The sequence below is a fragment of the Siphateles boraxobius genome, unplaced genomic scaffold (assembly GCF_051911475.1).
Source record: "Siphateles boraxobius isolate OS27281-9 unplaced genomic scaffold, OSU_SipBor_1 41, whole genome shotgun sequence".
In the NCBI taxonomy this organism is placed as follows: Eukaryota; Metazoa; Chordata; class Actinopteri; order Cypriniformes; family Leuciscidae; genus Siphateles; species Siphateles boraxobius.
Window position 1 is genome coordinate 36,414,906 of NW_027509042.1, and position 13,398 is coordinate 36,428,303.

General features: G+C 38.7%; 2 protein-coding genes across 2 annotated transcripts; one reads left to right on the forward strand and one right to left on the reverse strand.

The window, feature by feature from the left end:
• Positions 1-227: 227 nt before the first annotated feature.
• On the reverse strand, positions 228-10,543 carry ndufs1 (NADH:ubiquinone oxidoreductase core subunit S1). Its single transcript, XM_077199296.1, has 19 exons — positions 10,192-10,543; positions 9,481-9,557; positions 9,264-9,355; positions 9,068-9,175; positions 8,872-8,948; positions 8,685-8,766; positions 8,426-8,556; positions 7,825-8,010; positions 6,843-6,977; positions 6,625-6,739; positions 6,369-6,514; positions 4,989-5,117; positions 4,761-4,890; positions 4,478-4,638; positions 4,161-4,315; positions 1,133-1,308; positions 873-1,007; positions 716-788; positions 228-602 (listed from the first exon to the last, which is right to left on the reverse strand). The coding sequence occupies exons 2-19, from the start codon at positions 9,551-9,553 to the stop codon at positions 511-513; spliced, it is 2,196 nt and encodes a 731-aa protein (XP_077055411.1). The 5' UTR covers positions 9,554-9,557; positions 10,192-10,543; the 3' UTR covers positions 228-510.
• Positions 10,544-10,692: 149 nt separating this feature from the next.
• eef1b2 (eukaryotic translation elongation factor 1 beta 2) lies at positions 10,693-13,397 on the forward strand. The gene is made up of 6 exons (XM_077199297.1): positions 10,693-10,870; positions 11,246-11,368; positions 11,565-11,694; positions 11,896-11,959; positions 12,919-13,044; positions 13,203-13,397. The coding sequence occupies exons 1-6, from the start codon at positions 10,791-10,793 to the stop codon at positions 13,355-13,357; spliced, it is 678 nt and encodes a 225-aa protein (XP_077055412.1). The 5' UTR covers positions 10,693-10,790; the 3' UTR covers positions 13,358-13,397.
• The last annotated feature ends 1 nt before the right edge of the window (position 13,398 follows it).

Genomic DNA, 13,398 nt, shown 5'->3' on the forward strand with positions numbered 1-13,398 from the left:
ATATATTAGTGTATATATTTTTCAGAGGAAAACCGGCTTTACATTGCACTTAATCCAACTTCATTAAGTAGGAAACCCGATCAAAATGCTTATTTTTAGAAAGCATTTTCCCCTTACACTGCCATCCTAGCTTCTACCAAAAAATATTTGGTAGAAAAATATTTGGTTTTCTACTACACCCTTACTTTAAGGAATTTAGACCAGCAATGTGAACGGCGACAATAGTATATCGATATAATACAATTTTATTTATTATAATAAGAGCTTTCCAAAACAAAGCAGACCTCATTCAACTTAATCATGGGAATGAAAACTTTACAACACCCTTCAAAGCCTATTTAAATATGATAATTTCACACATGTTGCTGCTCTGGTGAAGTCTGACTATGTAAGACAAAAGAGACAAACAGCAAAGTAATGCTAAAATCCAGGTATGTGTTTGCACATGTACTTGACGATGACTACTTTTGTGTGCATTACTATAGATAGATTGGTGTGCCTGAAGGAGTTTTAACAAATTGAAGGCTCATCAACTGCTGCTGCTCCCTCGGTCACAGCCTTCACACACTTGGCCATTGTCTGAGAGGCTCTGCTTATGGGGTCTATAGAGGAAGACAACCAAAGGCAATGGTAAATGGCAGGTTCAAAGACATACAATAGGTTACAGCATTCTATTCAAACATAAAAACTTAATACAAAAAACTTAATACTCTACCGGTCATGTAGAAATCCTTCACTGTGAGCTGAGGAGGGACAATAGGAGCCGCAAGCAATGACTGATTCACAGCCTAACGAGACCAGGAGAACATTAGTGAACTGATCAAGTAGTGGATATTTAAAAAAAAAATTGACATAAAAAAAACAACACAAACCTTTGAAAGCTCATGGGCTTGTTTGAAATAATTGGCTTCCTCTACATCATCATATCTCACCAGGTTAGGAGAGACCTCTTCCAGCCTTCTCCTTACCTCATCCAGTGTGTCATACGGCAGTGTGACTCCTGCCAGCTGAGCAAACAAAAATCTGTACTGAACAGTCTACACTTTATTCCAAAGAATAGCTCAGGCAAAGGTATATGAACAATAATGAGGAACAGGGTGTAGGTTGTTAAAGTGGAGGTTAAGGAGTATACCTCAGAAACGGCACGCAAAATCTTCCAGTCCTCGCGTGCAACACCAGGAGCAGTGACTGCCACTCTAGTCTGCTGGGCACGACCCTCTGTGTTGACGTATGTGCCAGTCTTTTCGGTGTATGCAGCACCAGGCATGATGACATCAGCCATGAGTGCACCTACATCTCCATGGTGACCTGGATAAGCATGTGGTACCATTAAACTTATAAGAATACACTGTATTTGGATGCAAGCCGCTTGCCATGAGATTGCAGTAATGAACAAGTGTATAGAGCTGTGTTTTCTCTCCGCTCTCCCTCGCTCTTATCTGACATCCATCTGAGGTCTGGGAGTCTTAAAGGTTCACCCAAAAATGAAAATGCCGTCATTAATTACTCACCCTCATGTCGTTCCAAACCTGTAAGACTTTCCTCCATCTTCGGAACACAAATGAAGATCTTTTTGATGAAATCTGAGAGATTTCTGTCCCTCCATTGACAGCTACGCAACTACCACTTTGACGATTAAAGAAATCATAAAATGAATCCATATGAATTGAGCGGTCTTAAGAAACACGATCACTTTATATGATAAACTGAGTTAGGCTTTTATTCACGTAAACATTCATCAACTCACACATCGGTTGTGGCAAACAGAAACTCAAGGATGGTGGCTTGACTTGCGAGAACCAATGAGGTTAAAAAATTCTCACGTGTTATGCAGCACGTTGGAGCTTTCCGCAAGAACCAATGAGGTTCGGTTGAGCTTCTGTTTATGTTCACTGATAAATGTTTATATGTGAATAAAAGACTAAATTAACTCTGAACTTTTTTGAAACATCAAAGTGGTGGTTGTGTAGCGGTCTATGGAGGGACAGAAATCGCTCTGATTTCATCAAAAAGATCTTTATTTGTGTTACGAAGATGAACGAAAGTCTTACAGGTTTGGAACGACATGAGGGCAAGTAATTAATGACAGAATTTTTTTTTTCAGGTGAACTAACCCTTTAACCCCTACGCTGATCTGTTGAATCAGGTGTGTTTGATTAGGGAGACATTAGGGCTGTGCCGGTAAACTTGACTACCGCACCACCGCGGTTGTAAAGCGCCACCGTGGTGGCTGAGTAGCAACGGCGGTGGTCCGCCAAAACACATATTTTGAGAGGAGTGAAGCACAAAGCTTTGTCTACAAACTAAATGATAGGGTAGCAATTAAATGTTGCATCACAGCCATGGAAACATTTGGATTCATGACGAATGAGAGAGTTGTGCATGAGCCCATAAATTTAAGCTTTGTCGGCTTTGTATTCTGTTTTGCAATCTGGTGGTCACCCGATTATCAGCAAATAGGACAATATTCCATTAGTTATTCCACTGGACATGGAATCTCTTGTTTCTTTTCCCAAATCTTCACTCACATCTCACCCATTTTCGCAAGGGATTATAAACGTTTCTTCCTTTGGTTCGCTTTTAAGTAGGCCTATTATATTCGCATTCTTTACTGTGGTAAAGTAGAAAAACGCTGTAGGAAAGATAGCTTAATATTTTTAGGCTTATTACTTGCACGTCAAATTATTTTTTACACAGTTTGTGCTTGTTATTAGACTTGGTAAGGCGAGTCAAGTTTATTTGTAAAGCGCGTTTCACACGCGCGGGAGATTTTAGTTTTGCTTTCTCTGGCAGCCCAAAATCAAACACAGCTTAAATGTCTTGCCCTTTTGGAGGATACAATTCGCTCTTCAGCCCTTTTACAACAAGTAGAAAACATGAAGATATTAGAAAAGAGATGGTCTCTTTCCTGCTCGTGTCCCACATCCCTCTCAAAGCGCAAAACGGTAGGCTTTGGCTATATCATGCATCTTTGTGTGGAAATATAAAACAAATGTTTTTTAAATATTTAACTTTTTTATATTAAGTTAATATTATTTAGTTAAACTATTTATTTCAATGCTTTACAGGCTTAAAGGGATAGTTCACCCAAAAAACCCTCATGTGGTTCCAACCCCGTCAGACCTTCGTTCATCTTCGGAACACGAATTAAGATATTTTTGATGAAATCTGAGAGCTGGATCACTCCTCCATAGGCTTCTTGGGGAATTGAACTTCTAGGCCCCGAAAAGTTATTACAGAGATCGTTAAAATAGTCCAAGTGACTACAGTGGCTCAATCTTAAGTTTATCAAACGACGAGAATACTTTTTGTGCGCAAAAAAACAAAAATAACGACTTTATTTCAACTATTCATTTCCTTCTCTGTGGGCCTCAAGTCAGTTTACTAGTGTAAAAGCGTAGAGTTTCTGTTGTTATACGTCACACGCATCACCCACATGACCAGCGCCGGCCAATAGTGAGCCTACGTGTGACGTAGCTCTACGCTATTACACTAAGTTAACTGACTAGAGGCCCACAGAGAAGGAAATGAATAGTTGAAATAAAGTCTTTATTTTTGTTTGTTTTTGTGCACAAAAAGTATTCTCGTCGCTTGATAAACTTAAGATTGAGCCACTGTAGTCACACTTTGACTATTTTAACGATGCCTTTAATAACTTTTCGAGGCCGGCAAGTTTCAATCCTTTTGAAGCCTATGGAGGAGTACGGAGGAGTGATCCAGCTCTCAGATTTCATCAAAAATATCTTAATTCGTGTTCCAAAGATGAACGAAGGTCTTATGGGGTTGGAACCACATGAGGGTGAGTAAATACTGGCAGAATTTTCATTTTTGGGTGAACTATCCCTTTAAGTGTTGTTTCATCGATGGAAGTGCTCAAATAAACACGGATGTCTGTTACGAAATGGATGTTTGAGCCTCGTTTATTATTATTGTTTTATTTCAAAATGTATTTAATTGAGGTATGTATATATATATATATATACACACACACATACACACAACAACAACACCCCCCAACCACTGTACCACCGCGGTGGTAAAAAAACTACCACCGTCACAGCCCAAGGAGACATCTAAAATGTGCAGTGCTGGGGGTAATCAAGGACCAGGGTTGGGAGTCACTGGTATAAAATACAAAATTTGCAAGTGAGGTTACTGACCCTGGTAGATGATAAAGCTGTCTTTGGGAAGATCTGCTCTGGTGATGCAATCAGCATCGGCTCCTAGGAGAAACAGTACTTTGGGAGGGTTCTTCCGGATGGCATCAACACCAGGCTTGTAACCCAGGTCCAGGGCTGCCACTTGACTGGCCACCCTGAGGTCACACATGTATATGACAAGGTCAGTACTTGTGCTAAGCAAAGGGTCAACGTTCACAATTCTTTTATTCACACAGAACAATATAGAACAATATAGAACAGAAATGATACTCAAAGAAAGGTCCACATATGCACACACACTTATGCCAGAATCTGACCTGTGCAGCACATTGAGAACCTTCCATCCCTCCTCAACACCGCTGATGGCTCGAGAATTTTGAGCAATTGTGGACACAGCCTTAAAGATGGCTGACCCATCATCCCTCTGGAGAGCGGAGCTACCCACAACTACAATGGGCTTTTTGGCCTGGGCTAGGACCTGAAATTCAAAACCATACTCCAATTCTTTCTCATTCAAGATTCAACTTCTGATGATGTCATGCTTAGTAACAACTTGAATCGAAGTTCCATGTAAAAACCAACATTATTATATAATGTTACCTTGCAGAAAGGGTGTGTTCCATCAGCGATCTCTTGCAGAACTTGTGTGGTTTCACCCAGATGGTTGTAACTGTAGCTTAAGTCCACCTTATGACCAACCACAGCCACCTCAAGCTCATTATGCAACCAACTGAAGAATGGGGATAAAAAGAAAAAGTGGGGTGAAGTGAAATGAGACCTGCTCAACTGGTTCCAACTGTAGCAAACAAGAGTGTGCAATGGTTTTACCTCTTGCGAACACGTGAATTGAAGAGAGGTGCCTCGTAACGTGGGTTGGTTCCAATCAGAAGCAGAAGGTCACACTCCTCAATGCCAGCGATACGGCTGTTCAAGAGGTAATTGGAGCGCAGGTCGGTTCTAAGGAGCCAAAAGAGCAAAATTAGTTTAAATCCGTAATAGTAAGATTAAAGAGATGGTTCACCAAAACTGTCATCAATTAATCACCCCCAGTTCCATACTCATAAGACTTTTGTTCATCTTCTAGACACTACTGAAGATATTTTTAATGAAACCAGAGAGGTTTCTGTACATCCACTGAAAGCACATTAAACCAAAATTTAAGCTTCAACAAGTTAATAAAGATATCATAATCCTTTTTAATTGAAGCTCAAACATAATTTTTGGACACGTGAGAACCAATGAGGATTGTTCTTATGTGTCAAGAAAGTATATACAAGCTGCCATTGACCATATTTGTGTTCATCTATGTGTATTGATGAATGTGAATAAAAGCTTAAATCAAATCTATTCACCTAACAATTCTTGCCAAGACCCGGATTAAATAGCTTGATTCATATGGATTACATTTATGTACTTTATGAAGGTTGAAAGTTTTGGTGGAATGGACTTTCAAAGGGAGGGGCAGAAATCTTTCAGATTTTCATTAAAAATTAAACAAAAGTCTTATGGACGTATTTCCTTGCTCTTGCAATGCTTGCTATTGTTGTTAAATCGTATGAATGTGTGGTTTAAAGGGATGTTTGTCTTCACGAGTAGAAGATAGGAGAATGTCTCCATTTCAAGGGTCAATGTTGTGAAGCAATAATTTTCCATTTCCATTTAATCGTACTAGTCAGAAAATTCATAATCATTGAGTAGTGTAATATCTAGATTAAGTTTGAGCTTTGAAACATAGGCAACTAAGATTATTCAATAAACTCTGCACTTTTTATTTTCATCACTTCGTCTTCTGCTGCTCTTCCCTGGCTTTCTCAATCAAACTCTCAGGCTGATAGAAGGCTGTTAATAGAGTTTTTAGGTAAAAGACAAGACAGGGCTGCACACCAGACAATCTTTTGACAAATTCCGGCATCCTGGGCTGGATTTGACCTTTCTGACACTGTCCTGAGTGTTTTTAGCGTGTTGAAATATGGTTGCTAGGGTGTTCTGGGTGGCTGCTAAGTGGTTATTTGCACCTTAATAACCTTAAAGTAAGCAATTTGTTGAAAATGTCTAACCCTTGGGATGACCAATAGTAACAGCAATGCTTACAGTAACATCACAATATATTATGAATATTACTATTAGAAAAAATCAAATAATAGTGTGAATGAGAAGAGATATTACTAAAATCAGGGCAGACGTCATTCTTATCAGATAAGGACTCACCCGGAACCAGTCATTGGGAAGACCTCCTCAGTGCATAGGGTCTCACTGTCCAGTCTATTCAGTAGGTCCTTCAGAGCCACCAGTGCCTCAGCATCAACCAGCCCACCAGCAATAGCTCCTACCTCAGAACCTTGAACTCCTTGGAGCTGCAAAACACAAAATCACAACCAGTGAAATCTACTGTCTGCAAATAACAAAGCATATCACACTAAACAGATACATGTATGATTCTAGTTTATAATTTGCAATCACTCACTGCTCCAGCTACACGTGTAAGAACATCCTCCCAGGTGGTGGCAACTAGCTGTCCATTGGCATCCTTCACCATGGGCTGGGTCAGGCGCTGCCTCTTCAGTCCATCATATGAAAACCTTAGAGAGGGTAGGCCAGAGACAGGACAGTAGACTAACCATGAGTGTGTGTGAATGGAGAAAGAGAGGGGTGTTGTCTTATTTTAAGAGCTTATGCGCTCACCTGGTCTTGTCGGATATCCATTCTTCATTGACATCCTCATTCAAACGGGGAAGAATTCTCATGACCTCACCACCCCTGGTGCTCACCACAATGTTGGAGCCAACAGCATCCAGCACATCAATGGACTCAGTCTTTCTGTAGACACATGAGAACAGCATTTTCAAAAATTTAAGTGTACACATATTCAAGGAACTCACTATTAAAACCCATGAACTCGGCTAGCGGGACACATTCATTTGAAAGCTTACACCCTCAGTATTCATCTTGTAAAAAACATTTTCAAATCTGACATTGAGTTACCATGGAAACAATATTTGAATTCCTTTTAGCAGGCTCCTCCCCCCTAGTGGGCAGTGTCATGTTTCATATTACACAATTTACTGCACTACTTTATAATCAAAACTTGAGAAAACACATATTGTTGGAAAGTTCTGAGACTCAAGGTTTTGTCATTTGGTGATTGTCTTGTGGTAGAAGTGATATTGTGACAGAAATGTATTAATTTATCTAAGAAGAAAAGAATTAAATGGAATGTGGGTGACACCTGATGGCTATTTTTGGTACAGAGCCTAAACAAAACCTCATAAGTACTTCAATTTTTGTGATATCAACTTTTTTTAGAGGAAAAATAATTTGGTTTGAGTGGATCTCTGAGCTGGTGCGAGTGAGTGGAGAGGGGCTAATTTGCATATTCATAGAACCGTGTATACTAAATGAGGTAAGGGTGTAGAGTTACATTCAAGCTTTTTTTAAGGCATGATGAAATTATTTAAAGGAAAAAAACATTTAAACATGTAATTTTGGTGATCAAAGATGAGATTTAAGGGATACAATTATTGACTACAGTGGGACTTTAAATAAAAAAAATCTCTAGTGCTTTACAGTAAATTTAAACTTCTATAACTTTTTTAAATATTCAATTTTGAAGAGGTTTCACTTCAGCCAAGTACACATGAGAGCAAATGCCTTCTCAGGATCGTACCTGGTCTCCCAGGGTCGTGAAGTGAAGGCGTAAGGTTTGGACGTCAGCGCTCCAACAGGACACAAGTCAATCACGTTACCAGATAATTCAGACATGAACATCTTCTCTACGTAGGTACCGATCTGCATGGTGTTACCGCGTCCAGTAGTTCCCAGGTCCTCCACACCAGCAACCTCACTGGCAAAACTGTAAAGTTACACACAGAGAAAAAAAAAATTGTAGAAAGAGACATTTATTTAGGATTGAAACACTCTGTCTGATCCTGAAGGTAATAGGCATGTAATCAGTAATGCTTTGTACCATATGCCACTATTTTCCAGCAAGTGTATTATAGCTTTCAAAGTAGCATTACAGATACATTTGTTTAAATATATCAAACCTAAAAGTAGTTCTATGTGATCTAATAATACAAATGATTAAATTACAATATTTATTAAATTAATAATTCAGGTTTATAATGGCTTTAAAAATGAATTTCTGATGGTACATTAACTACTAATTGAATTGGTCCATCATAAAATAATCCTTAATGTTGAGCCCTGCACAACATACGTTTTGTGCATTTATGTAGCTTGTATAATATAAGAGATCTCCAACCCACCGAACACAACGTGTGCAATGTATACAGCGGGTCATGATAGTTTTAATGAGCGGTCCGATGTTCTTATCTTCCACTGCTCTTTTGTCTTCAGTAAAACGGCTTCTGTCAGCACCAAACATCATCGATTGGTCCTATATATCCAGCACAACATTAAGATGATCATAAAAAATGTATCAGGGATGATTTTTTTCCATTCTTGAGTGGATACTGAAGTTGACAGTCCAGTTTTCTCAAATTGCAGTAAACAACGTTTTCTTACCTGCAAATCACATTCTCCTCCCTGATCACAGATTGGACAGTCAAGAGGGTGGTTGGAAAGCAGGAACTCCATGACTCCCTCTCTATTATAAGCACAATAAGAAAAAAATTGAATTAATAAATATTACATGCGATGATGACAACTCTGCGCGAGTAGTATTTGTAAAGCAAGAAACTACTTCTCAAACCTGGCTTTTCGTGTTTTCTCTGAGTTGGTCAAAATGTTCCACCCTTTCATGACAGGCATTGCACACGCTGCAACAGGCTATTGATGTAGAACATATGGAAAAAACGTGCTTAAAGTAGAACTCCTCATATATTTTGCTAATAATCGATAATGTGTAATGATGTCATAATCTTAATACTTTCTATGGTGCATGTTACCTTTGGCGCTCTCTCGATTTCCACCAGACACATGCGGCAGTTACCGGCCACTGACAGACGATCATGATAGCAGAAACGAGGAATCTGCACACCAACTTGCGCACAAGCCTAAACACAGTTGGCATGTCAACATAGAACATGGAATGTACAATCCTTGCATAGAATTATTAAAAGGAAATGGTCTCTGCATCATTACCTGTAGTACAGTAGTCCCTGGCTCCACCATGACAGGCTTTCCATCTACAAACACTTCAACCATATTGCTTGAGGCCCGAACTGATGTCCACACTGTCACAAAAACAAGCTAGTGTGAGAAAATGACTGACAAGCCAGTAAAGTTACCCAGCATTCTTAAAAATGGGCATCACACTTAACCTTGAAAGATTAAAAAAAGAATGCATAGAGAAAATTACCATTGTTAGTGGTGGCAATGGAGCCCTTGGAATGGGCCGCCAAAGCCCGACTTACTGCTGGCAAACGCAACATGTCACTGTAGAAGAAAATGGCAAGTGATTAGAAGCACACGTAATATGTTGATCCCCACTATTGCAGCCCATTGTATCTAGGTTAACAATGGATACATATGCCACAGTACTTTGTACCACAAGGAAATTACAAAGAAATAGCCACAATATTTCTTTCTAATCAGAACTTAGACCTATGTGCAAATGACAGTCTTATTTTATAAATTCCTTTTACTTTAAAATCTCTGCAGAGTGTAGACAATAAGTTCTGAGGCAAAGATTACAAAACCTCAGATTTTATAACAGCAATATAGCATGTTTGCATCCTTACAAAGGCATAAACATGTATAAAAGGACCATTTTCATATATCTATGTTAAGGCAAATTATTTAATATAGCTATATTTCTCTGTAAAGGCAAAGTAGATTAAAACATCAAATTCAAAACCAATGCTGTTGACATTTCCATTCTACACACACTAGTTACGTTAGCAGGCTAACACGCAGACGCGCAGTGGCTTCAAGGACAGGGGAGAACGTTACAGTAAATTACCCATGTTTCGCATGCGTTTATAAAGCAAGCAGTTATTCACAAAGCAAATGTATAGATAAAACGCTGTTTACACTATAATCTAGACAAAATGCAATATTTAATTCGTACCTTGACGCTATTTGGCCTTCTAGACCAGAACAGCGCTACTGCCGTAGGTTCAGTTGTGAGTGACTCGGGTGATTACGGAGGTGATGACGGAAATAGCCGATTCACGTCGGTCATTGAAAAATGACAAAAAGATTTAATTGGATCAGATTATTCTATAATGTAGCACATGCATGCATGTATGTGTGTAAAAAAATACATTAATATATTAAAAAATATTAAATAATAAAGCCAACGTATTGTGTTGAACTTTTACATTTATGCGTCGTCATTTCCGCTCTTAAAAGTGGTCGTTTCCTTCTCTCCTTCACGTTAAAAGTCAACCAGTCCACATGTTTTTCGGTACTTGTTGTATCTGTAAAAACAGGATATGCTTATCTTGATATCCTTATTATGTACAAAAGTTACGTTTGGTATACCTAGGGCAAATGACTGTCAAAGATGTCTTATTTTTATATATTTTTATAAAATGTGTCAGCGTGGGAGGAGTCATGGCGTCAGACGTATAAAGACCATCTCACGTTCTTTTCTCGTTCCTTCGCTCTTCCTCCAAGCTCAGGGCTTAACGTCTGTACACGAGGTCTCACCGGTAACTTCCAACAATGGGCTTTGGTGATCTCAAAACACCCGCTGGACTCAAAGTTCTGAATGAGTTTCTGGCAGACAAGAGTTATATCGAGGGGTAAGCTCCTTTGAGAATCTATTTTTTGCATTCCTAGTTCTCTTGAAACAACTCATGTCTATACTTTTTTCCACATGCTGTATTAACATAATAATTTCTGATTGCCGTGATAAACGTAAAAGGCAGTAGTCATTAATTTCTTTGCTATGACTAATATAGACATGTATGATCATTCTAGGATCTGTATTTATATTAGTAACAGTTACCCTTCCCCCTCCCCTGATTTTGTGAGGTGCCATAATTTCTTTGCAGTACTGTTGATCCATGCATAAACATTTTGCAATCAGTTCCATTCATAAACCTCTCTAATTGCTTGATATGAAAAACTCCAATATCTCTACACATTTGATTGCTCAATACACATTTTCTTGGCAGGTATGTGCCCTCTCAGGCTGATATTGCAGTGTTTGATGCCCTGTCTGGTGCCCCATCAGCTGACCTCTGCCATGCTCTGCGGTGGTACAACCACATCAAGTCTTACCAGAAGGAGAAGGGCAGGTAATATGATGTTTGATTGTTATATTTAATGTTTTTCAGGTACTTCCCCCAATATATGATGATTATTCTATCACCATCTTTCGGCTGAGTGACTGATGTACAATCCTTCAAACTCTGATTTGGCTGGGAGATATAAGACTGTCACAAGGGCTCTCGTGCAGTTACATGGATTCACTCTCCTCTTTTTTTCCTTTAGCCTTCCAGGTGTGAAGAAGCCTCTCGGCCAGTACGGCCCTGCTGGTGTGCAGGACACGACTGCAGCGGCGCCTGCAGCGGCTGATGAAGATGACGATGACATCGATCTGTTTGGTTCTGATGAGGAGGAGGTAAGTGCAGTAGCAGAACTGATGTGATGGTGTGTTTTGATCCAACTACCTGGTCACATGATGATTTTTCTCACCATCTTTCGGCTGATGTTGTGATGTACCCCTTTTGTTTCTGAAAGCCAGTTAGTAGAAACGTGTCCAGGCAGTTGCTGTATGTTGTGCACAGTCTGCACACCCGATTAAGAATCTGTTTCCTTGTAGGATGAGGAATCCAAAAAAATCAAGGAGGAGAGGCTTGCAGCATACAACGCAAAGAAGGCAAAAAGTATGTATTTCTTGTCTTTTAAATATACACTAATGGTCAAAAGTTTAGAATAATTCACTTTTTTTTAAGAAGTCTCTTATGCTCACCAAGACTGTTTTATCAAAAATAGTTAAAACAGGAATATTGTGAACTATTACAATTTTAAAATAACTTTTCTATCTGAATGTATTTTAAAATGTAATTTATTCATGTGATGGCAAAGCTGAATTTTCAGCATCATTACTTCAGTCACAAATGACCTTTTAGAAATAATTTTAATATGCTGATTTGTTGCTCTATTATTAATAATGGTTCCCATTATCAATGTTTTAAACGGTTTTTGCTGCTTAATGTTTTTGTGTAAACCATGAAACTTTTTTTCAGGGTTCTTTGAATAACAGGCAGTAAGAACAGCCTTTATATAAAATAGAATGTTACTGTTGTAACATTAGGAGTCTTTGCTGTCACTTGATCAATTTAATGCACCCTTGCTTAGGTGTTGGTTTCTTTATTTAGAAAAAAAAACTTGTGTGAATGTTTGAAATTAAGCAGCAAAAACCGTTGTAAACATTGTTTCTTAGGCACGAAATCAGCATATTAGAATGATTTTTGACCCCAAAAAGACTGCCATCACAGAAATACATTACAATTAAAATCTATTGAGAAAAAGTTGTTTTAAACCGTAATATGCATAATTACTTTTTATGTACTTTTCAAATAAATTCAGCCTGGGTGAACATCATCTACTACTTTCAAAAACATTCTTTATTTTTATATATATAAAATTGTACTAAACTTTTGACCGATAGTGTACATATAGCAACATTGACTAGTTTAATGATGATTTCACATCACCATCTTTCGACTGAATCTTGTGATTGATACTCTTTTTAACCTGAAATTCACTAGTCGTTAAATTGTGATGGTTGGATTCCTTTGTTTTCTTTCTGATTGACACTGTCTTTTTAATGTCTGAGCAGAGCCTGCCCTAATCGCCAAGTCTTCCATCCTGTTGGATGTCAAGCCCTGGGATGATGAAACTGACATGGCCAAGCTTGAGGAGTGTGTACGCAGCATTCAGTTGGACGGTTTAGTCTGGGGACAATGTAAGTCAATCTCTTCCATCCCTTGCGATTTACTGTTCATTAAAACTGATTAAATGTTATGCCTACCACAAAAACTGATGTTTTTTTTCCTCAAGCCATTAGAGTTTTGTCCAAATTTAGTATTTTAATACGCTAATTGTTACTTGACTTCTGTACAGCTAAACTGTTGCCTGTCGGCTATGGCATCAAGAAGCTTCAGATTGCCTGTGTCGTGGAGGATGATAAGGTTGGAACAGACCAGCTGGAGGAACTGATCACAGCCTTTGAGGACTATGTGCAGTCAATGGATGTGGCAGCCTTCAACAAGATCTAAAAGCACAAAGCATTAATCCAATAAAAGCACTTCAAATGCAG

Bases quoted from the DNA above. Each gene is read 5' to 3' on its own strand.
- ndufs1 (XM_077199296.1), bottom strand. From the start codon at position 9,553: ATGTTGCGTTTGCCAGCAGTAAGTCGGGCTTTGGCGGCCCATTCCAAG. The intron at 4,891-4,988 runs GTAAAACCATTG...CCCATTCTTCAG, and splicing joins AATTCACGTGTTCGCAAGAG to TTGGTTGCATAATGAGCTTG. The intron at 603-715 runs GTAGAGTATTAA...CTTCCTCTATAG, and splicing joins GAAGGATTTCTACATGACCG to ACCCCATAAGCAGAGCCTCT.
- eef1b2 (XM_077199297.1), top strand. From the start codon at position 10,791: ATGGGCTTTGGTGATCTCAAAACACCCGCTGGACTCAAAGTTCTGAAT. The intron at 10,871-11,245 runs GTAAGCTCCTTT...TTTTCTTGGCAG, and splicing joins GACAAGAGTTATATCGAGGG to GTATGTGCCCTCTCAGGCTG. The intron at 11,695-11,895 runs GTAAGTGCAGTA...GTTTCCTTGTAG, and splicing joins TTGGTTCTGATGAGGAGGAG to GATGAGGAATCCAAAAAAAT.